The following is a 27,992-nucleotide window of genomic DNA, read 5'->3' on the forward strand; positions in this document are numbered from 1 at the left end:
GGTACATGTACCGCAAAAAGCTCCCGCCGTGGACCTTTTGAGGCAGAACACCATTAGAAGTACCAAAACCGCTTTCTAACCCCTGAAAGGTACGACGAGCACCCCCGGTCCTTTTTATATTGGAGTTACCCGGGGGGCCGGAACAGGCTGGCATACAAACCGGCCCTACCACTTAGTCAGTAATCTCTTGTTATTAGCTGTAAGAGTCAAATTATTTCCTGAGATTATCAGAATAATCCTAGAACTGTGTCGTATTAACTCTTGTTTTTAGGCCATCGTAGCTTGATTAAGAATATAACACAAACAGCGGTGATAAACATTGTATTCCGACGCATTTCAATACAGAACTTGACGTTATATATGCTAGTCTACATACATTTTTAAAAGTGACCGTTACAATTTTTAAAAAGCTATATATCGTAATTATTAGAGGTCTGAAACCTAGACTGTGAGAAATGATCTGTAGGTTAACGTACTGCTGCAGATCATTACTATCAAGTCGTCACGGATTTCAGTAAGTGTGTAAGTCTTTATCTAAAATTATATTATTACTATAAATTGTCGCGGATTTGACTACATCGTCGCTGCATGGATTTGACTTTGGCTACATCGTCACGCATTTGACTTTGACTATATCGTCACACATTTGACTTTGACTACATCGTCACGCATTTGACTTTGACTACATCATCACGCATTTGACTTTGACTACATCGTCACGCATTTGACTTTGACTACATCGTCACGCATTTGACTTTGACTACATCGTTACGCATATGACTTTGACTAAATCGTCACGCATTTGACTTTGACTACATCGTCACGTATTTGACTTTGACCATATCGTCACGCATTTGACTTTAACTACATCGTCACGCATTTGACTTTGATTACATCGTCACGCATTTGACTTTGATTACATCCTCGCGGATTTGGCTTTATCGTGAATTTACGTCCGTAAGTCTACGGACTTACAAGCGTTCATATAAAACCTCAATTTGATTTTAAATTATCAAGGATTTGACTATTACCTTCACGGATTTCACCATAATGTCACAGATTTGACAAAAAGCCGTGAATCAAAGGTACGAATATAGTCACTAACTGAGTCGTCGCGGATTTAACTCTACCGTCACGGATCTTATGTTTTTCCGTCACGTGTAAGTCACAGGTCCGTCACGGAGCCTTTACGTAAATAACTGTCACTTGTTTTACCAGTTTTGACCGTCACGGGTTTTACCAATGTCCTTAAACGTCGCCTTTGACTAGCGTCTCCTTGCCTTTTTTTTAGCGTAATTGCATTAACCAGTCAAACCTATGCATTATATCACACTTAAGGTCATTCCACTGAAATAGAACCGGCACTGAGATTTTTGTCAAACTTTGCCTATTGACTGTTTATATTGTAGGGACTTAAATTTGTAAATAAAAATGAGGGGTCCCCATGTTCGTTTAGGAGCAATAGCACCTTGTTTATACGATATAAATCCTTACAATAGCACCATGATTATAGTCACGATTTCTTGCTAAAATCACGTTTCCGACGATTGTTTCCTGCTCAACACTGAGAATTGGCCCATATTTATTTTACATAGAGAAATTTATTACTCAATTCAACACAACAGAAAAAAATGATGGGTCACCGTACTCGTTTTCGAGAAAATGACGATTTACCTCTAGGGTGAGGTCCAGCCGCAAAGAAAAAGCCGCCATTTTTTAATGCGCGCGCGCTAATCACGCGTGAAATTATGCGTAGCAGGGATGCGCAATGCAATACTGGGGAACGACCTTAACCGTTTCTGACCCGATACTTAAGTACTTTATTAGAGCGCAGATGTTTTAAGAGTCATAGTCTATGAGATTCAAACTTTGGCCGGCCACCGTACCTCACCGATTTTGCTGAAATTTGGCATCCAATCTTGTTTTAGGATCGTAACTACGAAATGGATGTTAAAAAGTTCCAGTTCTTTCTACTTTGGAAAATATCGAGAAGGTCGATTTCGGATGACCTTGGCGGATGGAAGGAGTTCTTGTTACTTCAATCCTGATCCTGCCATCGTAATTTCTCGACAATTCTTGTAACAGACACAAACAACTATCCTTCTTTGTCTTATATATCAAAATAAATTCGGAAAATGATAAGTTTGAACGACCAACGGCCAAGAGGCACGAAGGTATATTTTCTTAGCTTTGAAAAGTCGTAAATTTACTTCAAATTGGAAGGCTGATATCTCCAGTGTTATCTCGATTGAGAAGTAGCCAGTTACCCAGAGTGTAGCTTAGTTATTGCTGATTTGATTCCATTAATAAAACTTTGGGGGAGTTGTAACAGCGTAGACTGAAAAATTATATTATTAGTAGTAATTTATTTTCTGCGGAACAGCTTGTTAAGCCAATATTTGTCGAGGGAAATAGAAAACGATTCCTGTCGCTTAAATAATGCAATTTCCATATTTTCTTGCTTATGTGATTCAAAGAGCTGTGTTTGAAAACAGGTTTCAAGATTGTGTGTGCGATTTTTAGCGAAAATTTTACACTGTTCACTTTGTTGTTGCACTGTAAAAAGTCTTCACTGAAAATCCAAATTACAGATTTGAAATCGCCAAATGCGTGAACATGTCCCGTTCAAGTGCTTATTCAATTGATTATCTATTTTTAAATTCCTCTCACACTATTGGGATATTGAAATCACTTATCTTCTGGCATGAAAAATCTGTTTGTTCCACACAGAACAACGAATGTCGATGAAATACGGCGAATGAATTTGTGACAAGCTCCTGTGAAATGAACATCGTGAGGTGCGCTATATCGCTAATTAATTTTATTCATTTGGTCATCTGACATTGTGCAAATGTTATATCTAAGTTAATGAAACCGATTTTTAGGTTTAACAGTTACAGTAGTGTCGAGTAGCACGTTTTAGAAGTATTTGTTGGTGGAGCTGCAAGTTTATTTATAATATTAGTATCGATGATATGATACCGTAAAGTTGGTATGGGGATATTTGAAACGCGGTCAGTGTAAAACATGGACTACCGACTGTGGACTGTAGAATACGGACTACGGACTGGGTGTAAAACACGCACTGTCAATTTCAAGGCATAACTAACACGGCGTTATCTTTTAGAATGATCTAAGTTGTTCAAACTTGATGGTTTATATTAACGACCGAAGAAACGGTAAGATGATACTTTCCGTCTAGCTGTAAGTCTACATTTTTTGATGGCTTCGAGTGGGGTGTAGGGGAGGGCCGCGGATGTCCATCTGCTGTACAGCAAAATTTAACTACAGCGAAAGACAACTCTAAATGAGGAAAAAAAATAAAGTTTTGCAAAACTCTCTGAGGCAAGTTTTTTTGCAAGTTATCACAATGCAACTCTCATTTCATGGGCCCACAGAAGACGTGGTTGAGTGGTAGCGGAACACTCCGATACCATTGGGGTTAACGCACCAAGAAACGGAGCTTTTCGTTTTCCTTGTTGACCAGGCACTTCCAGTTTAAGTAAGCGACAAATTTCGCTTAGTTTACCGATTTTTAATATACTTAGCTTCTGTGAAGTGACGAGTTCGCAAAGATTGTAACCATCGCACATGACTGGGTGCTTGGGCTGTATGTGCTCCAATACCTCATTTCGTAAGGTTGCCAGCGCTTCTTCATTTTCAGCTGCTTCATAGTCTTCGCCGGAAATTGACTGGGCTTCTGAGTTTTTGTATTTTGCCCGCCGTGAAAAGAAACTTTGGGGAAGACAAAATCTCCTCGTCTGAGAATTGTCTCTGACCATCAACATCTCGAGCAATTTTCGTTTTCATTTCTTCCTTAAATTCCTAGGTTTGATAGGGCGGAAGTTGCTATGTGAAAATGAAGCATCGGTTGCCGTAACGGTAGCGTTGTGACCTTCAATGCCTGAAAGAAATAATGATCATGGTGAGTAATAATTTCTCGACGGTTTGACAAACAATATATAAAAATAAATAATATTTCTTTTCCCTTTTAGCACCCTCTTTGCAATTTGCAAATATATTTAATGCAAATCAAATTAAGTTGTGAAATATATTATATTGTGATGTTTTTGGCTTCCTGCAGTAAATTGAAAACGCCTGCAAAGAGCATATACTTGTAATTAGGGAAGTACCGTTAGAAACGTTACAATGGGGTATATACCAAAAGCAAAAAAAAAAAAAAACTTTGAGCAAGGGAGAATTGCGCAAAAAAGTCCTGCACAGCGATCAGCCCAGGCAAAATTCCCTGCCGCATCAGAGAGTAGGTACGATCGGGAAAAAAGAAAAAAAAAGAAAAAAAATCGTCATCAGCGTCAGTCAGTGATAAGTCATATCGTACCCTTCTAATGGTCTGCTTTGTTTGATTCTTCATGTCAACTATGTGAATGGCAGGATGTCCTTTCCCTAAACGAAGATTACCCCACTCAGGAATATTGCGCTTAGAATCCAGATTACCGGGCGCTAAGGATTAGTCGTATTTTGGAGGAACCGTCGATACAGCGGGTATAGAACATCAAATTATGGGGCGAAAATGTTTACAATGAAATAGATAAGTAATTCGAATCAGTACCTGCTCTTGCCCAAAGTAGCTGAATTTCGCTTTTAAGCGAAGCATCGATAACGTTAATTGAAACATTTGAGATGAGGCCTTATATCTCTGGTGCCTTGTGAAAACGATACGCACTCGCTTGATGCTATGCTTTGTCCGCAGCTATCCGTAAAAAAACCTTGAAAACCTACATCTAACCACTGTTACTTCATTTTTGTGTCGATGAAAGCCAAAGAAATAAAGATAGAAATAAAATAAAACCACTTACTTAATTCAAACCATAGCAAGGAAAATTCTTCACCCTGTGCACGGTAGGATTGAGTGAATAAACTTAATTAGCGAATGCGCGCGCTGCAAGTTAGCAAACGGGAAAGGATGTTCATTTCACATCAGTTTGTCTATCAGTCATCCTCGTTATGTCCTCGACGTTCATCGTTCAGGCTTCAAATTCTGCCGGGATACACAACCTTTTCACAATAGAAGCTAAGGTAGGTGATTTTTATATGCCATCTAGAGAAAGGGGAGCACAAAGGGGAGTTTAAGAGCCTGAATCAGTTAAAGAGGACTTCATTTGAAACGTGACGTAATTTGCATATTTGTTCTCAACAGTGATTGAAATTATGTCGGTCGCTATTTCCGCGATATTTTGTAGCCACGTAATCTAGGTAAAATAATTTTTTTTTTTTTTGATATTGGAAATGAAAATTGAGTTCCTATGTTCTGGGTGGTTTCCAGGATACTTTGATTTGGAAAAAAAGAAATCTAGTGCGTGTTATGAAGAATGTTTACAATTCCACAACAAAATGATCCATATCAATTCAAGATTTCTCCAGAAATCACGCATCAGTAGTTTTTTAACATGTCTTAAGACGTAGAGTATTTGTACCATATGAACAAGAAACATGGAAAAAACTTTATTTAGACGACAGGAATAGTTTTGTTTTCATTTCTCTCAATTAAGACATCTGCCGTATTCGCTTAACGGGCTGGTCCTCAGCAATGGCTAAACTGGTCAGACTGTCACTGGTGCTATAATTTTTTTATATCCACGGTTAAATTTCCCCTATTTTTTTTTTATTGAAGGAATCAATTTTTCAATAAACAAGCTGTGTTCAGGGTAAATGGCTAGTTCTTAATCGAGATAACAGTGGAGATATCAGCTTCCTAATTTGCAGTAAATTTGCGACTATTTAAAGCGACGTAAACATAACTTCGAGCTTCTTAGCCGTTGCTTGTTCAAACTTCTCATTTTCCGAATTTATTTTGATAAAGAAGAGAAAAAACGATAGTTCTTTATGCCTGTTACAAGAATTGTCGAGAACTAATTACGATGGCAGGATCAGGATTGAAGTAGCAAGAACTCCTTCCATCCGCCATATTGGCGGGTCGCCAAGGTCACTCGAAATCGGCCTTCTCGATATTTTCCAAAGTAAAAGGAATTGGAACTTTTTAACATCCATTTCGCTGTTAGGACTCTACAACAAGACTGCAAGCCAAATTTCAGCAAAATCGGCGAGGTACGGTGGCCGCGACCTTTTTATATAGCTCGAAAATAACTGAGTATGACTCTTAACAAGTTTTTGTTAATCCTAAATGTTGCGTGGGTAAATAGAGGATTGTATTGCATTGCATTGCATTGCATTACGTTGCGTTGCCTTGCCTTGCCTTGCCTTGTCTTGCCTTGCCTTGTCTTGCCTTGTCTTGCATTACCTTGCCTTGCCTTGCATTGCATTGCATTGCACTGCATTGCATTGTATTTTATTGTACTGTTTATTGTACTGCATTGCATTGCATTGCACTGCATTGCAGGAGCTCGGGCTGCAGAGATCCCATTCAGAGGACAATGCGTTATACAAATAAATCTGAAAGTTAATGGCCCTTCCGTTCCTGCCTCGCCGCCAGATCAAACATATGTTCCTTCGCCTTCAAGTTGACGCCCAAAATGAGCCCGGCTGCAGAACCTCGTCAGCTGCATGAAACGACAATGGATCGAAAGTGCGATTTTCCTATCAAAGAAAACGAGTGTCTACAGACAAGAGGGGCCATTAAAGACGATTCTTTGGTTCCTCAAGGATCCACAGATTGGTCGAACATCCCCGTCTATGAACTCAAAACAGTTCTTCCGGGGTGGGGGAGGGGGGGGGGAGCTTTTGTTAGAAATGAATCCCAGTAGTTGTCGATACATTTATTTTTTCGAAATTACCTTTTTACATTTTTAGGAACCTCCACGATTTCTGACATATTTAAAGGAGGCGCTTTACTTTTAACATTCAACTTTTAAGCCATTAGGAAGAAAGCTCTTACATGCAAGGGTTTAATCTGACTGATAAACATGTTTTTTTGTTTCTTTTTAAACATGTTTTGATAAAAGCCATGCAGTCGGTCACAGTTTATAAAAGAACTTAGAAACTGACTCCTTATGCGTTACACTCAAGAGCTTCAAGTTCCGAGAAGCACTCCACGCGTCTCGTGTTTCTTTTAGTACTTCAGGAGTGTTGTGCTGAAAGAATCCCCTGATACATTACTGCCAGCATATTACCAAAACCTCCCATGATAACTTCTTTACAAGGACACAAGTGCTAATCACGAAATTATAAAGAGGCAAGTCGTTTAAAGAAGCAATCCCGTTCCTCGAGTCTTTGGTCCTTACCGCCAAGCTTGACGGAACGAGCGACTCCTGAGAGCTCCGTTGCAGGTTTGATTTTGATTGGTTTTAGAAACAATGAAATGAGCGGAAGTGAAAGACCGTAAAACACCAGCGACTCGATTGCGCGATGTGTTTGTCAGTTAGGCAGGCGCAATTTAACCTGAACTGAGATTGGGTGACTGTTGGATGTTCTAATTAACCACCACGATATAGGATCTCTCCATGGCGAGCAGCTTCGTGCAAACATGTTCTACCATGCTGCTAGGTTCGATTACGTCTTAAACTTAGCAATCCAGCTTAACATTGACTTAATCGAAGCTGCCATTCCTCTTCCATAAGTTAATCTTCAATTTGGCTTTAAAAACAAAATTTGCTTGTAATCGTCCCCTGCAGGTATAAGGCATGAAGATAGAAAAGATTTTATAAACTCTTGTTTTTAGGTCATCGTAGCTTCAGATTAAGAATATAACACAAACAGCGGTGATAAACATGGTATTCTAACGCATTTTAATCCTTCGGCTTTAACTGTAAAAAAAAGAATTCCTACGCCCACAACAATCACTCGATCGGCTCAAAAACGCTGGTAAACCTAGAAAAGTGGTTTCTCCGTCGAACAGTACAGTTTCGTCTCCAAATGTGAAATCAGAACGGAAATATAAAGATAAACATTTGTTTTACGGCTTTGCTTCTTTGTAAATTTGCCCTGATTACCCAAAATGCACCTTAGAGCGTGAACTCCTCTATTCTGATGGAATGTTTTTGCCGGTGTTTTTGAAACCTTTTCGACCTTTTTCCTCCGACGTTTTCCTCTGTGGTGCTTTCTCCGACGACACATCTAAGTTTATATCAAAAATCTACAGACGGAGAACACTCCGAACAGCTCGTCGACTTTCAAACACAAACGTTTGACAATCGTACATACGGTGGCAATCTGTCACGCAACCTTTTAATGGCAAGTGTACTTCTCGTGACAACCCGTTGACAACTGTCAATTAGAGGTAATTAACGCAAAGAAACGTTTTTCGTTTATACCTTTGCCTAGAATCAATCTTTTTTCGTAGAAATTTTTTAAATAAAAGATTGCAACAAGATCTATCTGAAAAAGCGAAAGACAGTCTTTTTGAAAAATGGTAAAGTTTGGGGTATACTGATACCTTAATCAATCGATGAGATTAAATGAAATTGACTCTTGTCCAACTTACTAGACCTTAGTGTGCAAATACTGCATAACATGCATTGTTTCTTTCAGTCTTTATTGCGGTTTTGAAATCGTAAACAAAACTGCGAGGATCATTTTTCTACTTTATAAGATATCTCTCTGTCATTACACGTGCTGTGATTGGTCAATTTAGCAGGTCTTATTCGACTGCACTGCCCGCTAAAATATGACGCAGTCTGCCAAGTTGTTTGCGAAATTTTCGTAGAAGTCTGGGTCAAAGTGAGTTATGATTGGTTGACTGGCTTGTAATTTACTTATGTCACCTACAGCAACGTAAGCACAGCACAAGCATAAGAAGAACGAAACATTATACGCGAAGACTTTCGCAATGCTTTTTTCCAATTATTACTTTCTTTTCCAAAACTGATCAAAAAATTAAAACCAATATAAATCATTACTTATGTAGCAGAAGTTTCATTTCGTTTATCTTTAACACAGTGCCAGTTTTCCGACCAATTGTTTTCTTTCGTTACTTATGAACTACACGCGGCAGTTCAAAATATGCGGCTGTCAATCGTACGCAGTTTAAAACAGCAACATTTAATAAAACCGCTTAGGTTTTGTACACAAAACCAGTGACAATACATATAATTATCAACAGGATCAGAAAGGTCGCTCTTATAGCTTTGATGAACAGAAAATAAAGCACACCCAAAAGACAACATCCGAACAAAATCCTGAGGTTGATACATGAAAGACTGAACGAAGACTTCCTTTGGACTTCGAATGGTTTACTTGCTGTAATATAATCGCGGGAATTAAAACAACTTTGGTCGTTGTTCTAAAAAACACGGTAAGAAAGTAAATATTGATATTTTTTCCGAATAGGATACTGAAAACTAAGAACAAAATGCTGTCGCAATTTTGCGCTTTGCGCTGGCAAATATAATCATTGCCTACAAATGTAATGGTGGGTATAGAATGATTTAGCTGGTACTAAGATAAAGTGAAATATAGTTTTTCAAGGCTAGATACAGATGTAAATGAGAGATGTTAGAGTATCGTTGTACCCGTGTCCGGGAAGTTAAAGATCTCTGGATTAAAAAAAAGACAGGTCCAAGTACCGTTGGTTGCTGAAAAAACCAATGAAATCTACTGAGGACAGGTTTTTTTGGCTGAAATTGTCTTCTTTCACCAATTGTGTCTACTGAAAATAGAATTCCCCCAAAAAATAATCATAATATTAATAAATTGGATAATTGAAATCCGGAGAGCTCTCGAACGGATGAAAGGGTTTGACCCAAACAAAATATTAATGAAATCTAGTGATTGTCATATATTTATTTTACGTGTCTTGGTCCTCGCAATTCATCACAACTCATGGCCACCCGAGGACTACGAGAGAACCCTACTACAAGGTCAATTCTATCTCTGACCAATTTTTAATTAACAATCCTCTTAGTATTTTTCTACACTAAAATATTTTTAACTGGTTCTTTCCGTTGATTTCAGTATATTAGAAAAATCCTGGTAATTGCTTCAACACAGTGCTGCAGGTGTATCAGTGTAACAGGCAGAAATCCTAAACTTGTACAATGCGTCGTTTATCACACAAGCTAGTCTGTTGAATGAGAAACACTGTAATTTCAAATTAATTTTCAATTTTTTACGCTTCTGTATCTTGAGGACCAATATCATCAACGCTAGAATGACTAAAACATCTAATTTGATAAGGTTTTTCAATCCTTCCCGAATAATTATGACACGAAAAACGTTAATTTGTTTTCTTCTTTATATAGCTCCCGCAAAAGCGTTAAAGTTTTCATTCATTCATGTCAATTTTTTGATTATTGAACTGTGGTCTGTATCCCTCTGATAGGGTGCCGTTATTCTCTCTAAAAGTGACGACACGTTTCTATTGACCTGTGTCATTGGGCAAGTGAGTCACTTGACAAATTCTCCAAATAGTGACCGACAACTAATTTTCCCCCACATGGTGGCTCAAAATTCAATTAAATAGGTTCAAGCTAGGCACATGTGACTATTGATTCCACTTGGCGTGTTCGTTGTCAAGGTTCATCTGTTATTACACAAAACAGCCGCTATTTTTCATTGAGCTGAAAGCTTCCTGAGAGTTTCCTAAAATAATATATATAAAGAAGAATCAATAAGTCGAGTTGGTGCGTCGCTTGTAGCTTGGGATTGTACCGTTTGTAGAGTGGGTGCGCAATGCTCATGTATAAGGCAAGAAACTGTTGGAGTCGGGTGACTTCTGACGTCATGAACTAAGGATATGGCTTATTTCTCAAACTTACATTAATAGAATAATATGGGGATCAGTAGGGTGAGTGGAAAAGGAAGGTTGTAAAAAAAAACACAAATTTCCTCCAACATTTTAGAGAATGCTGGTACAACATATGTAGGCGACTACATGTCAGCAACAATAACAAAGCGAGTGAAATGGTCAGTATTCCACGGCCTCACGTTTGTAGTGTCAGCAAGCGAAAGAAAGATTCCATGCATGATACGTAAAATCCTGGTAACTAACTGGCCTTCTTTGCAGGGAATGCCTGTGGTGTCCAGTCTTCTTTTCCTACTTTCCATCCATACCGCTGACTTCTGCCAAGTTATAAAGCCTATCAAACAGCATGAGCTCATTGGTCACGTGATGAAAGCGATGCAAGAGACCAGTTTTGAGATATGCACCTATCGCTGTGAACTTGACGTCAAATGTTACAGCGTTAATTTCCACACAAAGACTGGGAGATGTGAATTCAACTACGGAAGTAAGGAAATGTTTCCTCAAGATTTCAAGGAGAGCCGAGACACGCTGTACATCCACAACATCAGGAAAGACATGAAAGATCCATGCAGGCTGCTGTACTGTCTGCATGGCGGCTCATGCTACCCGCTGCCGCAGCCATACTGTGTGTGTACTGTGGACTTCACAGGATCAAGATGCCAAAACATAAGTAAGTTGAAACTTTGTTTCGTGCTCTTATCTTTCCCAAAACCTCAGCTTGGAAGGTCAGAGCCTATTATTAGTGTCGAACAAAAATTATTCACAGCCAACTCAAACGCAAAGGGAGGATCATGAACTTTTGCAAACTAAGTAGGTACTTTTTTATTCAAAGCAAAAAATGTACTGCTTTCCTTAGTACTCTTTCTCTCCAGCTCTGCCGTTGGAAGCAGAAAACAACAACAAAACGTCTGCATAAAAGAATCAATTATCAAATTTTATTCACAGCCCACTTAAATTCATACTAAGGGAGGAACATTGAGTTTGCAATTGAGTTAGTTCTGGAAACACTTTAAAATGGACTGCCTCCTCGATCCTCTTTGTCTCTAGCTCTGCCACTGAAAGCAGTAGGAATAGAAGACGATAACAAGATATTCGACGGTCAGCTGACCTCCAGCACCTCACCAGTCGGACACGAGGCATGGAGGGGCCGACTTCACGGTCCGGGGAGCTGGAAACCAGTGACAGGAGACTTGGCACCCAATTTTAACATCAGCTTGTTTTCACCGGTGAATGTAACTTATATTGCGACACAGGGATCCCCGACGGAAGACTGCTGGACAACGACATTCAGGATATATTATAGGATGCAGGGGGGATCGCTAAAACAATACCCAGAGGTATATATCATGGTGACTAGCCGTAAGTTTGTCACGTGACTGTCTCTTCTTGATTGGTATGTGAAGTCATTAGTTAAAGAGATTAGCAGTTTTTAACCTAACTGAGTGTCCAAAAAATGCGATCAATATAACAAATCAAGGCAAACTTTAAGAGCACAGCGAATCAGTCCACACATACCCGCCTAGCGCCAAGTGGGGTTAAATGCGTGTGTCCTCCATCGTGGTTAGTTTTGGTCATACATGGACGTTTATCTCATTGGCTGGGTTGGTGACTCGAAGTTTTAAACCAACCACAGAACAGCCCAGCTCAATTCTTTAGTATCTTAGGAAGTTAATTGAAAACCGCTCTTAGAACAAAGTAAATCAGCGTCAATTGAGGGACGCAGAGGATCACGCAACGAAGAATAAAACTGCTTAGCTTGTCTGATGACAGATCTCTTGCTCAGGCAATGCTTGTACCAGAGGTCACTCTAAGCGTAAAAGAAAACTGATCGCAAAACTGATACTACGGTTCAGTACGGCACTACAGCAAACGGGCAAAATTTATTAACTAAATTAAAATTTCAACAGACAACTAGCAAAGCCCAGACTTCTTCAGGGTCTAGTACTATCTTTGTTGGACGTAAAAAGTGTAATTTTCACTGTACTCATTAATTTTCCTCTCCTTTCTTGCTTTTCCAGATCATCGCAGGCAACACAGACAGGGATACGGTGATTTATCACCCCCTTAAACCGGCACTTGTCCAAATCGAATTTTTAAGTATTCAACCATACTCTTCCAACAGATGCATCGGTCTTAGAGTGGAGTTATATGAATGACATTTTCAACTTGAAACGGCAAACGAAAGCTGCCTTCACATTCATGATTCAGGCACCTTTCACGTTGCTTTATAATCGGGTGAAGCAGCAAAGTTCCCTTCAACATTTCCGTTGCAAAGATATGAGACAATTAATTCGTGCTTTTAGTTTCACATCATAGAGTCATGATCGATGTACCTTGAAGGAAAGGAGAGCACTGTAACAATTCTTGGGCCTAGTTTACACTAGCGACATAACGACATTAGAAGGACGTTACGCTGTTATGATTGCAGTGTGAACATTCTTACTTAATGACACAAAAGCAACAGAACACCACGAACTTAACGACATAAAAAAATCGATCTTTTTCCTAAGTCTCTATGTCGATGTTCACATTAACGACATGGTTATGTCGTTTATGTCGGTATGTCGCTGGTCTGAACTAAGCCTTTCTCTTCTTTCGTTCTCTCCAGGCCTCCCGAGAGCATCATACACGTGACTCGATGAAGGACACTAACTTCAGTTAATCACTTGTTAATTACTCCACAAAAAGAAAACGTATATCGAAGCGATCTGTCTAGCCGTGATTGTTTACATCTTATCTCCCATTTAGTAACATTTTTCAGTAAGGACAAAAGCAATGATATAACTAGAAATAACACGCAATTTATTTCCCGAGATTTACTCATTGTACCGAGTTAAAATTGAACTGCTGCAAGGCTGTGTGGCTATAGGATTGGTTATCTCTCCTTTCATTTCTTTGAAACTTGATAAACTCCGATTTAACACTGAAAAACGTGAACTATCATTAGCTTTTGGGCTTTTCGCATGCCTGTGCTGGGGACAGCTTTCTCTTAACAGTTTTATTTACAGAGTGGTGCCACAGTCATCAGTTAATAAATTAATTAATTCTAAGTTTTTCATGGACGAAAAAAGGCCACTGTAAACAAAAATCGCCTTCAGGAATACACCGGCATTAGTAAGTGAACGTTCATACTACCGTTCATGCTACTCAGTGTTCACCACCGTTTCACCCCAGCTTCGATATTTTTTCTCAATACTTATGCAATAGATGCACACTTGCCACAGAGCGGTAAAGAGCCGTTTTCACTATTACTAGCATACCTTCCCTACCCGCAGTTCAGGTATATTATTCAGTAATGAATATTTGTAATGTACACATTTATTACTAACGATTATTGAACTTGCCCAAAACAAGGAAATGATCTGCTTGATTACACTGCGAAAAATCAGTTACTCAAGAGAGTACTGGAACCTAGTCCAGTTTTGTGATTTCTTTAATTTATTAAAGCTGTATTAGAAAGTTTCAGAAACAAGCAGTAAAACGCAATAAAAACGCAGTTTATCTAACGTGATGTCTGTGTAAGTCTTCAGTTAAAGCAGCAGCCGTGCCATTGTTAATGAAATGCATTACATTATTTTGTCATATTTTTGAAACCCCTTTGATTACTTTCATGGCTGTACTTATCACCGTCTTTAAATAAGCTAAGCTGTTACCGTTCGAGTTCTCCTGACACCCAGAGTCTTTGGGATTTAATAGTCATACTGAGCTCTAAGTCGGCGGCTTGTTATACCAACCGCAGATGACTGATGCACCCATCTCCCCACCGCCAAACTTCCCCATGCATCTCACTCCGAAAATCTGGGCATTCAGGGCAAACACTGGGTACTAGTGTCTAAAGCCACTTAGAGCGCCTGTTATATATATCATATTAGATGTTTTGGTGTGTAGTATCGCTGTATATTTTTACGAGCTGTGCCGTATTTTGACGAGCCCGTAGGGCGAGTCAAAATACAAACAACGAGTAACAATATATAGCACTTGTTCATTCATATACTCGTTGAATTTTCGTCCAAATAGCCTTACTTGATGCAATCACTGGATCGATCTCGTAAGAACTCTAACTTTTGAAAGCCACTGAGTCCTTACAATTGTTTTACAGGTGTTGGTGTTATTCAGATGTTGCGTGCACTCAAATATTACGCAACAGTTTTTTTATTCCTTTTACAAAATCAGTGGCGGAATGTCAATAACGTCTGTGATGTCATAACCACGTTAATTGCGTTCGACGAAGTGGAACGCAAACCTAATTTTGACCTGTGGCTTTTCAGAGTTGGTCTGCCTGTGCACGGTTCTAGGCCGAAAAAAACCACATTCCTGTAAGGACACCAAAATGGCCACCCCGCTTGATTTTTGCAGGGGCATGTCACGGTTAGTAAACTGGTGCCGTTTAATGCTAAGACATGTGATAAGACATGTGGCGAACATGTGAATATGTGAGCAGACCATGTGAGCTCGTCTTTCCGATGGATCTTTTTTTTGACTTCTTTCCATTCGGTCGCCGTACGCCTCGCTATTATGTGCTCTCAGCGTTAGATTTTGGTGAATTTAAACGCTTCGACGGCAGCATTTATCGCGATCTGAGGAATTGTCCTTGTTTATTAACACGACTTGGCTTTGGGATGATAACCGTGGGAACAGCTACATTTTGATTGCATTTGTTAATTAGTTCCTGTCGCGACAGATAGTTCAGTCTTTATCCGGTCGAAATTTTATTGTTTGGAATCGGTGGAAAAGTACTCGGGAGGCAAGATCCATAAGACTACTTTATTCATCAGGGGAAATACTCGATTTAGTCGCGAAACGAGCACGCGACTACAAATGCTAGCTTTGGATAATGTACGTAATTTAAATATTCTATGAAACTTGAGAGACCACAGAAACTGGCAGCGTCACGCAACGTATCAACAAATCGTGACCTCTTCACTAGCATGGACTTTGACACTATGCATATCTGACTGTAAAACCTCGGTTGTTGCTGAAAAATGTTGATTTTAGCAATAGACAAAGGTTGAAAGTCAGCTAGTGAAATCATTTACTTACGATATATAATTATATATTAAAGTGAGAGCGTCGAACGCACTCTCATAATCTCTGATTACTACTAGTTTAAATAGTTTCATGCAAAGCTTGCTTTGCAATCAGAACACAAATTAAAAAAGAATATAAATGAGTGCATGCTCCCACACATCAGAAGACTTCTGGTTTAAAGGTCTGATCGTGAATGCCATAATTCCCTGGAGACAAGATAGAATCAACTCTTTCGAGTGGAACCGTGAAATGTCCTTTTTGCTGTAAGTTTCTCACTGTTCGTATCCATACAGTTCTAGCCTCATTGCTATACATTTAGACCAACGTTTCGGCCTTATACGGATCCAGTCCACTGCTTGGAGAGGAGCTGAGAACGTGTTTGTCACCGTTGTATTTCTATCTGTATTCGCTTGGTATTCCTGAAAATGATACAAATTTGACAGCGTTACTATGGAGATTGGGATGAGGGGGTTTACTGGGAGCTCGTGAAGATTATTGCAATGCAGATCTAACTATGATCTAAGACATTTCTCGTCATTTAATAGTAAGAATTTTCCCTTGGAAACAATCACAAATTTCCCAGATTAGGGTCTGCAGGTTAAAGCTACCCAACCCAAAACCTGAAAATATGAAAAAAGTATCATAAGTTATACAGTTCCAAAATACTAAATCATGTTTTTTTTAAAGTCTTAAACAGAGAACCAAAGATGATAATAAAACTCAAGGTTAGATAGAAATAATCATCTAAGCAGGAAAATTAACGTAAGAAAAGTAACATGACGTTTCGACGACTTCGATGTCATCATTGTCGAGTGAAATCTTTGAAATGCTGTTGATTAAGAACAAAAGACCGAAACTGAACACGCAAGCGGATTCCAATGATTCGCGCGAAACTTTTTACACGAATGTTTTCATGTAAAGTTTGCTAATTTTATTTTCTCGCATCCTAAGTACTATAAATATGCCTTGCATGCCGTAATTTTTAATTCATTCATTCGACAATGATGACATGAAGGCGTCGAAACGTCATGTTACTTTTCTTACTTTGATTTTCCAGCTTAAATGTTTCTCGAAATCGTTTTTTATAGAATTAAGGGACCGTTCATTTTTTATGAGGGAGGGGGGGCTGGTGGGATTTGGGAAGCACCATTTAAAAATCGCATGACCCCCCCTCAGCTTACCAATTTTTTCACATGGCCCCCCCCCCCCTTATAGCGGTCATTTTTGGGGATGACCCCCCCAAAAAAAGAAATTGAACAAACAATATTTAGATTTCAACTTCTTTAATGTTTCTCTATTATCCCCCTACTTCACGTTTTGTGCTCACTGTGAAGACAATATTTACAATCCCTATACTACAGAGAGCTGTTGTTTGAAAAACAAATCAAAAGAAAGAGAAGTCAATTTCGGATCTCCTAGTTATGGCTCGCCCTGAGCGTGTGGCATTTGGCCTCTCATTGGCATCTCCCTCATCTGAATTGATGAATGCCCACAGTTTTAATGTAAAACAGATCAAATGTGTAGAAGCTAAGTTGAGGAAGGTCACGCAGGACATTGAAGCACTAGAAAATAAGAGCAATTATAACAGCACATTCAAGGGCATACTCAAACAGCACATCAACAAAAGGAGAAGGAAAAAGAAAACCGCAGGAAGTCAAATGAAAGAAAGAGGAAGCGGACTGAAAACAACGTCCAACGAGTTTATGGAATCTGTGTTGGAAACCCGCTAGGAAATGATCTTCCACAATGCCTTGTGTACCCTCCTAGAACGGCCGTCCCGGGAGAGTGTATTAAAGTTGAGGATGTTGCCGCGTTGTTATTTAGAAGAGATGGGCCATACATCGCATAGCTCTTGGAAGGGAATTATTTCACCAATGCTGCAAGAAGCAGAATCACCACCAACCTTGAGCAGGAAGTCAGAGATTATGTTTACACCTTCATGTACCCTGAAGAGTACACTCTGACGGAAAGCATTGCTGCTTCTTGCAGCATCGGTGAAAGAGACTCCCATAGCAGCACAAGCGGCGACGAAGAACTCGACGACAGCGAAGATGAAGATGAGTGCCAGTGAAAGTTGCATTCCAAAATAACAGTGTTAAATACTTCTTTTCAGTAGGTACAAATGCTTTTTGTCGCCAAACGTTTTTTTAAAGCAGAAGGAAAGTTTGTAATAAATTTGTATCCTGCCTTCTATGTTTATTCTGTAGCAATTTTTTTGATATTCAAACATTATGCCATTTTAAAGTTTTACTAAAATATTTCACGTGACCCCCCCTTTTTCCCTTATTTTTTTGGGATGGCCCCCCCTCGAAAGCCATTTTTTTCGCATGCCCCCTCCCCAAATCCCACCAGCCCCCCTTCCTGATAAAAAATGAACGGTCCCTAACAAACATTTTCTTACCTTTGGACTGTGAAGAGTGCCAGTAAACCATTGATAACTATACCGTTCCACCCAGCAATCGTCGATTGGGGAACCTTGCGTAGCTATGGCAACAATGGTTACCTTGGCTGCAAAGTTCACTCTCAAGTACTCAGTATCTTTATTTTGGATCGGCATCCAACAGGACGTTCCGTTCAGACGCCCTTTTGCTGCTTCATAACCAAGCTTTTCAGTGGAAGCTTCTATACTTGCGTCAGGAATGTGATTATTTTCCATCCCCAGGGCCTGAAGATCTGATAAAAATATTGGATTTTATCGTAGTAAGATATCTGACTACTGCTCGCCCCATTTACTCTTTTTTTATTATCATAAAGGTTACGAGCTGACGTTTCGGCGTCATCGTGACACCAGTCTCAAGGCAAAGCGAATAAATTAATGCGAAGATCTGATTTTGATAGTTCACAGTCTCTAAAAAATAGTATAATAACAAAGGTTCACAAGAATGGTGTCACTATGACGCCAAAACGTCGGCTTTTAACTTTAATATTCGCTTGTTTTTGTTTTAAAAAGTCATTATTGATCAAGAGTTTATTATTATATATTATTTAATTACCACATACTTAGAATACATACAAGACGACTACTTATACTCCTTAGGATACAGTGCGTCTACTTGCACCTCTCGCCTCTTTTATTTCACAGTGTTTCAAGAAGCTTTATTTCACTTATTATCCTTTAGATTTGCATTTCATCCACCCATCCATTCATTCATTCATTCATTCATCCACCCATCCATCCATTCATTCATTCATCCATTCATTCATTCATTTATTCATTGACCTTCATTCGTTCGTTCGTTCGTTTTTTCGTGGGTTGGGTTAAACATTTTTAGCTGAAATTCGTCTATCTCGTGTCACGTCATCTTATTACTCCTCGCGAGTAGATTGAATTGCGCTTTATGTAAATATGATTCGCTAGATAAAAACTCTCTTACTTTGACAGAGAAGTCCACTGAATCCTTTCAGACACTTGCACTTTAAGCTAGGACTGAGAACACAAGTTCCACCGTTCTCACAGCCCATGCTCAAGCAAGGATCATAACTTTCGCAGCGAGGTCCACTGAATCCTTGCCGGCAGTTGCACTTTAGAGAAGGACTGCTAACACAAGTTCCTCCGTTCTCACAGCGCATGTTCGCGCAAGGGTTATAACTGCGAATAACCATACCCATGTAAAATGCTCCCTTCTGTTTCACCAAGTCACCAGGAAAGTATTCCTTGGTTGCGTCGCTCAGTTGACACGTTTTGTGCGATGAAATGTAGTTGACACTGAAGCATTGCGGCTCCAGTTCACAGGAAAATGTGCAGCTTTCAAAAGACTTGTGATTGAGAGTCCGCATCACGTGACCGGTGAGAACATGATCTGTAACGGAGAAACTGGAGCGGCATTCGCTAGCAACACTGCTCCTGTAAAAGAGGCTGACGTAGAGTAAGACGAATTCCAAGTACGGTGACATCCCCGGTGTCTCTTTTAAGGATCACATGACCTGCATTAATAAAGATGAAGTGTGGTGTCAAAATAGATTTTGCTATGAATACGTGGTTAAAGAATAGAGCGTTCTTAAAATTTGAATTAAGTGATCAACAGACTTGGAATTTACAACTCCTTTAAGATGATTTTGACTTCGTACTGCGCACTCTCGAGAGTTTGTTGACGTCTTTTGTTTTGGTTCATGTAAGACGTCACGAAATGAAATATTTCGCAACTACTTACAGGAAGTTTCATGTCAACCCTATTATGCATGCGAAGCTTTATGCTTCGTTCTGTCTGACATCACTAGATGAAAAAACTTCGAAGCTGTAAAAGTCAAAGAAACTGTTGGAAAGAATTTAAAACGCTTCGAAGATAAGGTATGTGGTTCGTAACGAATAACATCGATTCACCTTCCATCGCGTGAGACTCACAAACATTGAGGTTCTGAGGCTGCGCAGTACGGACTGTAAATCGTCTTTAAGGTCCAAATCCACTCCAAGCGACCCAAGAAAAAGGCGGAGAAAAAGAGTATGCGAAAAGAAGAAAAGATAGTGGAGGAACTCAAATAACAATGAAGCAAAGCTCATTACTGCTTAGAAAACTTAAGACAACAAAGACATAATAGAACCCAATTTGAAAGACAAGAATTACAACCGTCGGACAGCTGTTTCTACCTAAAGACAGACATTCCTTTGATATTTTGTATTTTCTAGACTGCTTTAATACCAAGGTGAAATTTTCTTTAACATAAATAAATCCAGAAATAAATATATGCAGCAAAATTTGGACCACAAGGTGCGAGAGTCTGCATTCCCGAAAGACCACTTATCGGTCTACGAGCTTCCTTAAACGCAGATCTATTCACCTCGTGCGGGCTTAAATTTATATCCCGGAAGCCTCCCCCCCCCCCCCCCTCCCTCTCCCACAGCCGCGATTATCCCGTACATCAATCGCAATTTAGCAATCTATTGTTCTAATTGTCCACCTTTTGGCTTGTAGACACTCGTCGGTATAAGCAGACACCATTACCTTGTACCGCACGTGCATTGTACATGTTGGCGAACCGCGACGACGACATTTCTCGTTGAACTTAAAAATTATATTCAGCTCTAAGATGGTTTCACATGAAGAGAAACGGTCATGCAGAATGGATCCATACAGGTAATGTTGACAAAACGATGACGGGCGTTAGTATTTAAGGTTCGCAACGATTCAGTATTTTAGGGTAGGCTTACTAAGAGGTAAAGCAGAGGTTTAGTTTAGGTTAAGGTCGGTTTTCGGATTACGGTTAGGTTTAGTCGTATCAAATATTGTTAGGGTCGCTCTGCCTTCACACCCGAGCGATGACTTCACCCGTTATCTCCACATCCCTAATGGTAGGTACCACAAAGCCTCTCCTATGCATTCCCAAATTTTCCTATTCATTCTCTCCTATGCATTTGTAACTCAGGAACACAAGCATCGAGGATTAACTCTTGAATGAAGCGGAGAGTAGCTTAGTTATTTAACAAACACGATAAAATATTCCTCATCTGACTTAAAGTTAATTAACGTGCGATTGAGCTATTTATTTAGTCTTTTGAATTTTTAAATATCTCTTTCCTTCAAAATTAAATTTCTGACGGATTTGTTTTGTGCCGGCTGAAAATTACCGTTTCTTAGTATTTGCACTGGTGCGCAATACTTATCTTATTTAGCAGGCCTCTATTACAAAATTTGTATTGAGAAATGAAAAAATACTTAAGACTTATATGTTATGAAGTAAAACGGGCTTTCGTCAAAATAAATTTTGGTAACGCAGTTAATATTCAGTGGTTTTATGTTCAGGTTTTAGAGAGCAATGTTGTGAGTTTCCCTTTGCATGATGCAGCAATGTTACCACTATAAATGCATGCTTATGTTTCAACGTAAGAAAAAATACTATTTTAACAGCTCTTTGTAAGAGCTACTACTATTGAAGATGAGCTAAAAGCATTGAGCCATTTAAATACTTTTCTACGTCTGCGCAAAACCCGTAACAAATTAACCATAAGCGCTGACAGCAGAATATCTCAAAGATTTTATGATAGACTGAACTATAAATTAAGCTTAAATAACCCCCGAGTTTGCCACTTTTTTTTGGTACTTTAGCCTTTCGTTCTTAGCGGCAGCGGGTGTGAATATTCAACCATATCTTGTTTTGAATTTGCTTGGTGTTAGAGCGGGCGCAAATGAGCAGGAAACTTAAAGTTCTTCAAACTTGAAAAGGAACAAATTCTAAAAAGTATACGAACGAGCAATGATTTACCTTGCTTAAACGCCACTTGTATCCTGGGTTTTACTCTTGTTACTAACCGCAATTCTGAAATTACTGCTCCAATTTCGCCCTTCAGTCATCAGAAAATAACATTCATTTTAACTAATTTACTCAATTTGACAGGGTGAAACCAGTCTCCATTCGTCGGATTGACTATTTCAAGTAGCTTTCCGGTAAAAGGACAACAAAGTAAGGTGCTATCGTTATTAAATTTTACCCACGCCTGGTATCAGCAAATAATGCAATAAAGTGTACTATACGTGTTGTCTGACGAAAACCAGCATCTGTAGCTTGCCTCGGAACTAAACGGTATATCCTGAACATAAAATAACAACATGGCCCTCCATTTCTTTAGTTTGAAAGTTAACCCCCTAAAAATGCAAGACTTCAATGTTTAATATGTCAGTAGCGTGACGAAAATTATTACGGTTTTCACTGAGTAAACTATGACGTACATTGCTGTTTCATATTTTCGCTTAAACGAATTTCGCGAAAATGGGCGAATTTAGCGAGGTCTAATTTTGCAATTTCCCAGCTGATTTCCTGAGACTTCATCGAGACGGCTTTGAAGTAGCCTATTTTAAAAACAGGAAGGTTATTTAATTGGACGTTGAAAAATTGTAAATAAAAAAAATCGATGCTTCTAAAGATACTGAATACGGACTGATAGACAGCTGGCTTATCCGCAACACGTCTGTGTCTGGAACGATAATTATTCAAGCCTGCCGATAAATTCCTAGACGTTATTTCTCAATTCTATTTTACATTACTTATGGATCTTTTAACGATGTTTACAACTTAACTGTCAGTATACAAAGCCAAGTAATTGTTGATTAACAAAACATTGAAGTTACTAAAGCCATGCACCCGTAACAAGGCGCGACACTTTGATGTAACTTAAATTAGCATAATTAAGGCGCGATTTGTTGAGTCTTGTCCACTGAAACCCGAGACAACATTATCATAAATTAAAATAATTTAATCACCTCTGTACATAAATAGATAAAGAGAGTGAGACAAACAATCTGTAAAATCGTATCTCCAAGTTAAGTATGCATGATAATTTATTTGGAAGTTGCGTTGTGTGTTCGCTTGAACACCTCATTGGAACGCAAAGCCCCTTTCAATGATACCACTTTTTGACATCATCCAGCCCAGGGAAAAAATTATGCGTGCCTTCCGTAATCAGAGTGTGTTTCTGGATTAGGATTTTATGACGTAGAGCTAAGGTAAGTCCTAAACTACTGACTTTGAAGAACGGAGGCCATTAGAAACCTATTTAGCCAGCTAACCCAGCTTCTGTATTACAACCGACCAAGAGTACGTTGAAATTTCTGGAGGGTACTTTGACCGCAATGAAGGGGTTAAGGAATTTTCTGCAGCCAAAGGACTAAACATCTATTGCAATATTGACAGCCCGTCGTTTCCGGGCATATTAGGCGAGATCTAAAAGTTTGTATCATCCGTTTTCTGTTCGACAAAATTCCCTCTGTAAATCCATCGAATCGTAATTAAGGAATCGAGTAAAATTTTTGAACACGTATCCGGTGAAATATGCACATGTGACGGGAAGTGTTGAATTCTATGACTAATAAGTTGTAGCTTGCGACCATGGCAGTAATAATAACTTCAAATTGTTTCTCGGTGGAAAAACTGTTTGATCTCAGTCGTCTTGTTGATAAGAAACTTAAGGCCATAATTTGACAGTAACTATAAAGTCCTATCTTTAAAGCTATATAGTTCAGTGCTTGCCGGAAAATATCAACTGACGTCATGTAGTGATTAGCGTGCAGTTGCGCGCATTTTCAGTGTTGTGCTTTGTAAATTCTCTTGTTTATATAAAATATAAAACATCCAGCTAGACGTTTAGAAGTTTACAAGACAATTGAAACGCTACCTTAAATAGCGAATATCTCATTTGTGGTGTGACTGTTAAAGCGAAATTTTCACTCCATCGACATTAGAATTAAAAGTTTATAATCTTTATATGTATTTCAGTCGACTCTTCGGGTTTAACTCAGTGTTACTTGGTAAATGCTGTCAAACCGAAACGTATATTGCTTTGCGTCTTCATCTTGGGCATTTTTGACCATTCCAGGGAATAGATACATCTGAAAAGGAAATTCCAAGGTGTACACATGACACGCAATTAATGACTTTGTTTACAGCTTGTATATGTCAGTGATCACAGCTCAGGGTGTAGCACTCTACTAATTGGGGAGTACTAAATTTACTTACAACAGTATTTAAGAGTCATACTCAGTTATTTTCGAGCTATATAAAAAGGTTGCGGCCACCGTACCTCGCCGATTTTGCTGAAATTTGGCTTGCAGTCTTGTTGTAGAGTCCTAACAGCGAAATGGATGTTAAGAAGTTCCAATTCTTTTTACTTTGGAAAATATCGAGAAGGCCGATTTCGAGTGACCTTGCCGGCCCGCCAATATGGCGGATGGAAGGAGTTCTTGTTACTTCAATCCTGATCCTGCCATTGTAATTAGTTCTCGACGATTCTTGTAACAGGCATAAAGCACTATCCTTTTTTCTCTTATTCATCAAAATAAATTCGGAAAATGAGAAGTTTGAACAAGCAACGGCTAAGAAGCTCGAAGTTATGTTTACGTCGCTTTAAATGGTCGCAAATTTACTGCAAATTAGGAAGCTGATATCTCCACTGTTATCTCGATTAAGAACTAGCCATTTACCCTGAACACAGCTTGTTTATTGAAAAATTGATTCCCTCAATAAAAAAATAGGGGAAATTTAAGCGTGGATATAAAAAAATTATAGCACCAGTGACAGTCTGACCAGTTTAGCCATTGCTGAGGACCAGCCCGTTAAGCGAATACGGCAGATGTCTTAACTGAGAGCAAGAGAAAATGAGAAATGAAAACAAAACTATTCCTGTCGTCTAAATAAAGTTATTTCCATGTTTCTTGTTCATATGGTACAAATACTCTACTTCTTAAGACATGTTAAAAAACTACTGATGCGTGATTTCTGGAGAAATCTTGAATTGATATGGATCATTTTGTTGTTGAATTGTAAACATTCTTCATAACACGCACTAGATTTCTTTTTTCCAAATCAAAGTATCCTGGAAATCACCCAGAACATAGGAACTCAATTTTCATTTCCAATATCGAAAAAAAAAAAAAACCTTTTTATTTTACCCAAATTACGTGGCTACAAACTATCGCGGAAATAGCGACCGACATAATTTCAATCACTGTTGAGAACAAATATGCAAATTACGTCACGTTTCAAATGAAGCCCTCTTTAACTGATTCAGGCTCTTAAACTCCCCTTTGTGCTCCCCTTTCTCTAGATGGCATATAAAAATCACCTACCTTAGCTTCTATTGTGAAAAATTTGTGTATCCCGGCAGAATTTGAAGCCTGAACGATGAACGTCGAGAACATAACGAGCATGACTGATTGACAAACTGATGTGAAATGGGACATCCTTTCCCGTTCGCTAACTTGCAGCGCGCGCATTCGCTAATTAAGTTTATTCACTCAATCCTACCGTGCACAGGGTGAAGAATTTTCCTTGCTATGGTTTAAATTAAGGTAAGTGGTTTTATTTTATTTCTATCTTTATTTCTTTGGCTTTCATCGACACAAAGATGAAGTAACAGTGGTTAGATGTAGGTTTTCAAGGTTTGTTACGGACAGCTGCGGACAAAGCATAGCATCAAGCGAGTGTGTATCGTTTTCACAATGCACCAGAGATATAAGGCCTCATCCCAAAGGTTTCAGTTAAGGTTATCGATGCTTTGCTTAAAAGCGAAATTCAGCTACTTTGGGCAAGAGCAGGTACTGATTCGAATTACTCATCTATTTCATTGTAAACATTTTCGCCCCATAATTTGATGTTCTATACCCGCTGTATCGACGGTTCCTACAAAATACGACTAATCCTTAGCGCCCGGTAATCTGGGTTCTAAGCTGGGAAGTGACTTGAAGCGCAATATTCTTGAGTGAGGTAATCTTCGTGTAGGGAAAGGATATCCTGCCATTCACATAGTTGACATGAAGAATCAAACAAAGCAGACCATTAGAAGGGTACGATATGACTTATCACTGACTGACGCTGATGACGATTTTTTTTCTTTTTTTTTCTTTTTTCCCGATCGTACCTACTCTCTGATGCGGCAGGGAATTTTGCCTGGGCTGATCGCTGTGCAGGACTTTTTTGCGCAATTCTCCCTTGCTCAAAGTTTTTTTTTTTTTTTGCTTTTGGTATATACCCCATTGTAACGTTTCTAACGGTACTTCCCTAATTACAAGTATATGCTCTTTGCAGGCGTTTTCAATTTACTGCAGGAAGCCAAAAACATCACAATATAATATATTTCACAACTTAATTTGATTTGCATTAAATATATTTGCAAATTGCAAAGAGGGTGCTAAAAGGGAAAAAAATATATTATATATTTATATGTATTGTTTGTCAAACCGTCGAGACTACTGTAACTGTTAAACCTAAAAATCGGTTTCATTAACTTAGATATAGCATTTGCACAATGTCAGATGACCAAATGAATAAAATTAATTAGCGATATAGCGCGCCTCGAGATGTTCATTTCACAGGAGCTTGTCACAAATTCATTCGCCGTATTTCATCGACATTCATTGTTCTGCGTGGAACAAACAGATTTTTCATGCCAGAAGATAAGTGATTTCAATATCCCAATAGTGTGAGAGGAATTTAAAAATAGATAATCAATTGAATAAGCACTTGAACGGGACATGTTCATGCATTTGGGCGATTTCAAATCTGTAATTTGGATTTTCAGTGAAGACTGTTTACAGTGCAACAACAAAGTGAGCAGTGTAAAATTTTCGCTAAAAGTCGCACACACAATTTTAAAACCTGTTTTCAAACACAGCTCTTTGAATCACATAAGCAAGAAAACATGGAAATTGCATTATTTAAGCGATAGGAATCGTTTTCTATTTCCCTCGACAAATATTGGCTTAACAAGCTGTTCCGCAGAAAAGGCTAAATTACTACTAATAATATAATTTTTCAGTCTACGCTGTTACAACTCCCCCAAATTTTTATTAATGGAATCAAATCAGCATTAAGTAAGCTACACTCTGGGTAACTGGCTACTTCTCAATCGAGATAACACTGGAGATATCAGCCTTCCAATTTGAAGTAAATTTACGACTTTTCAAAGCTAAGAAAATATACCTTCGTGCCTCTTGGCCGTTGGTCGTTCAAACTTATCATTTTCCGAATTTATTTTGATATATAAGACAAAGAAGGATAGTTGTTTGTGTCAGTTACAAGAATTGTCGAGAAATTACGATGGCAGGATCAGGATTGAAGTAACAAGAACTCCTTCCATCCGCCATATTGGCGGGCCGCTAAGGTCATCCGAAATCGACCCTCTCGATATTTTCCAAAGTAGAAAGAACTGGAACCTTTTAACATCCATTTCGTAGTTAGGATCCTAAAACAAGATTGCATGCCAAATTTCAGCAAAATCGGTGAGGTACGGTGGCCGGCCAAAGTTTGAATCTCAGAGACTAGTATGACTCTTAAGAAGTAGAAAACAAGTACCGCGTTTCTATCGAGTTTAAGTATAAATCTACTAGCGTTCTATCACGAATGCCGTTCTCTGATTGGCCACGCTACTCACTATCTATCCTGTGATAGATAGTGAGTAGCGTAGCAGTTTGCGCTTGTTAACAAAATTACTTCAGCTTCTTGGCGTTTTCGAAGTGTCTATGCAGAGGATTAAGACACAGTTTTGAACGACTAGTAGACTTATACTAAAACAATTGGATTATTCGCTCTCGATTTCTACCACACGATAGAAATCTAGAGCTCATAATCTAATTATTTAAAAGAAACACGAGTGAAAAATTGGGGGAACGAAAAAAGTTGTGGAAACAAGAGCCGACAGGCGAGTGTTTCCACAGCTTTTTCCAGAGCTTTTTCTTGGGCTATTTTTTTTTAAACAAAATAACAGTAAATAAGTCAGAGTGAAATTTTACTAACGCTAGTCTAGCTACGACAAAATAATCAATATCTATGAGAATGTGACTAAATTCCAGAGCAATGGAGCTGAGTTTCTCAGCTTCTCTTT

At 38.8% G+C, this 27,992-nt stretch overlaps 3 protein-coding genes across 4 annotated transcripts in view; 2 read left to right on the forward strand and 1 right to left on the reverse strand.

The window, feature by feature from the left end:
* The first annotated feature begins 9,092 nt into the window (after positions 1–9,092).
* LOC145492745 (contactin-associated protein like 5-3-like) lies at positions 9,093–13,516 on the forward strand. Of its 2 annotated transcripts, XM_081472134.1 has the most exons (4): positions 9,093–9,208; positions 10,919–11,327; positions 11,705–11,994; positions 12,676–13,516. In XM_081472134.1, exons 2-4 carry the CDS (start codon positions 10,922–10,924, stop codon positions 12,811–12,813), a joined length of 834 nt encoding a protein of 277 aa, XP_081328260.1. In that variant the 5' UTR covers positions 9,093–9,208; positions 10,919–10,921; the 3' UTR covers positions 12,814–13,516. The 2 variants fall into 2 exon arrangements, with proteins under 2 accessions (XP_081328260.1, XP_081328259.1); XM_081472133.1 differs by lacking the exon at positions 9,093–9,208 and having other exon boundaries at positions 10,225–11,327.
* Positions 13,517–14,753: 1,237 nt separating this feature from the next.
* LOC145492192 (lactadherin-like) lies at positions 14,754–19,579 on the reverse strand. The gene is made up of 3 exons (XM_081471534.1): positions 19,060–19,579; positions 18,087–18,358; positions 14,754–16,104 (listed from the first exon to the last, which is right to left on the reverse strand). The coding sequence occupies exons 1-3, from the start codon at positions 19,577–19,579 to the stop codon at positions 15,958–15,960; spliced, it is 939 nt and encodes a 312-aa protein (XP_081327660.1). The 3' UTR covers positions 14,754–15,957.
* Positions 19,580–23,066: 3,487 nt separating this feature from the next.
* Positions 23,067–27,992, forward strand: part of LOC145491958 (retinoblastoma-associated protein-like) — a 34,076-nt gene continuing 29,150 nt past the window's right edge. The window contains exon 1 of the mRNA XM_081471263.1: positions 23,067–23,121. The gene's annotated coding sequence lies outside the window, so the exon portion shown is untranslated. The remainder of the gene's footprint in view (positions 23,122–27,992) is intronic.

Source organism: Orbicella franksi, chromosome 7, assembly GCF_964199315.1.
Source record: "Orbicella franksi chromosome 7, jaOrbFran1.1, whole genome shotgun sequence".
In the NCBI taxonomy this organism is placed as follows: domain Eukaryota; kingdom Metazoa; phylum Cnidaria; class Anthozoa; order Scleractinia; family Merulinidae; genus Orbicella; species Orbicella franksi.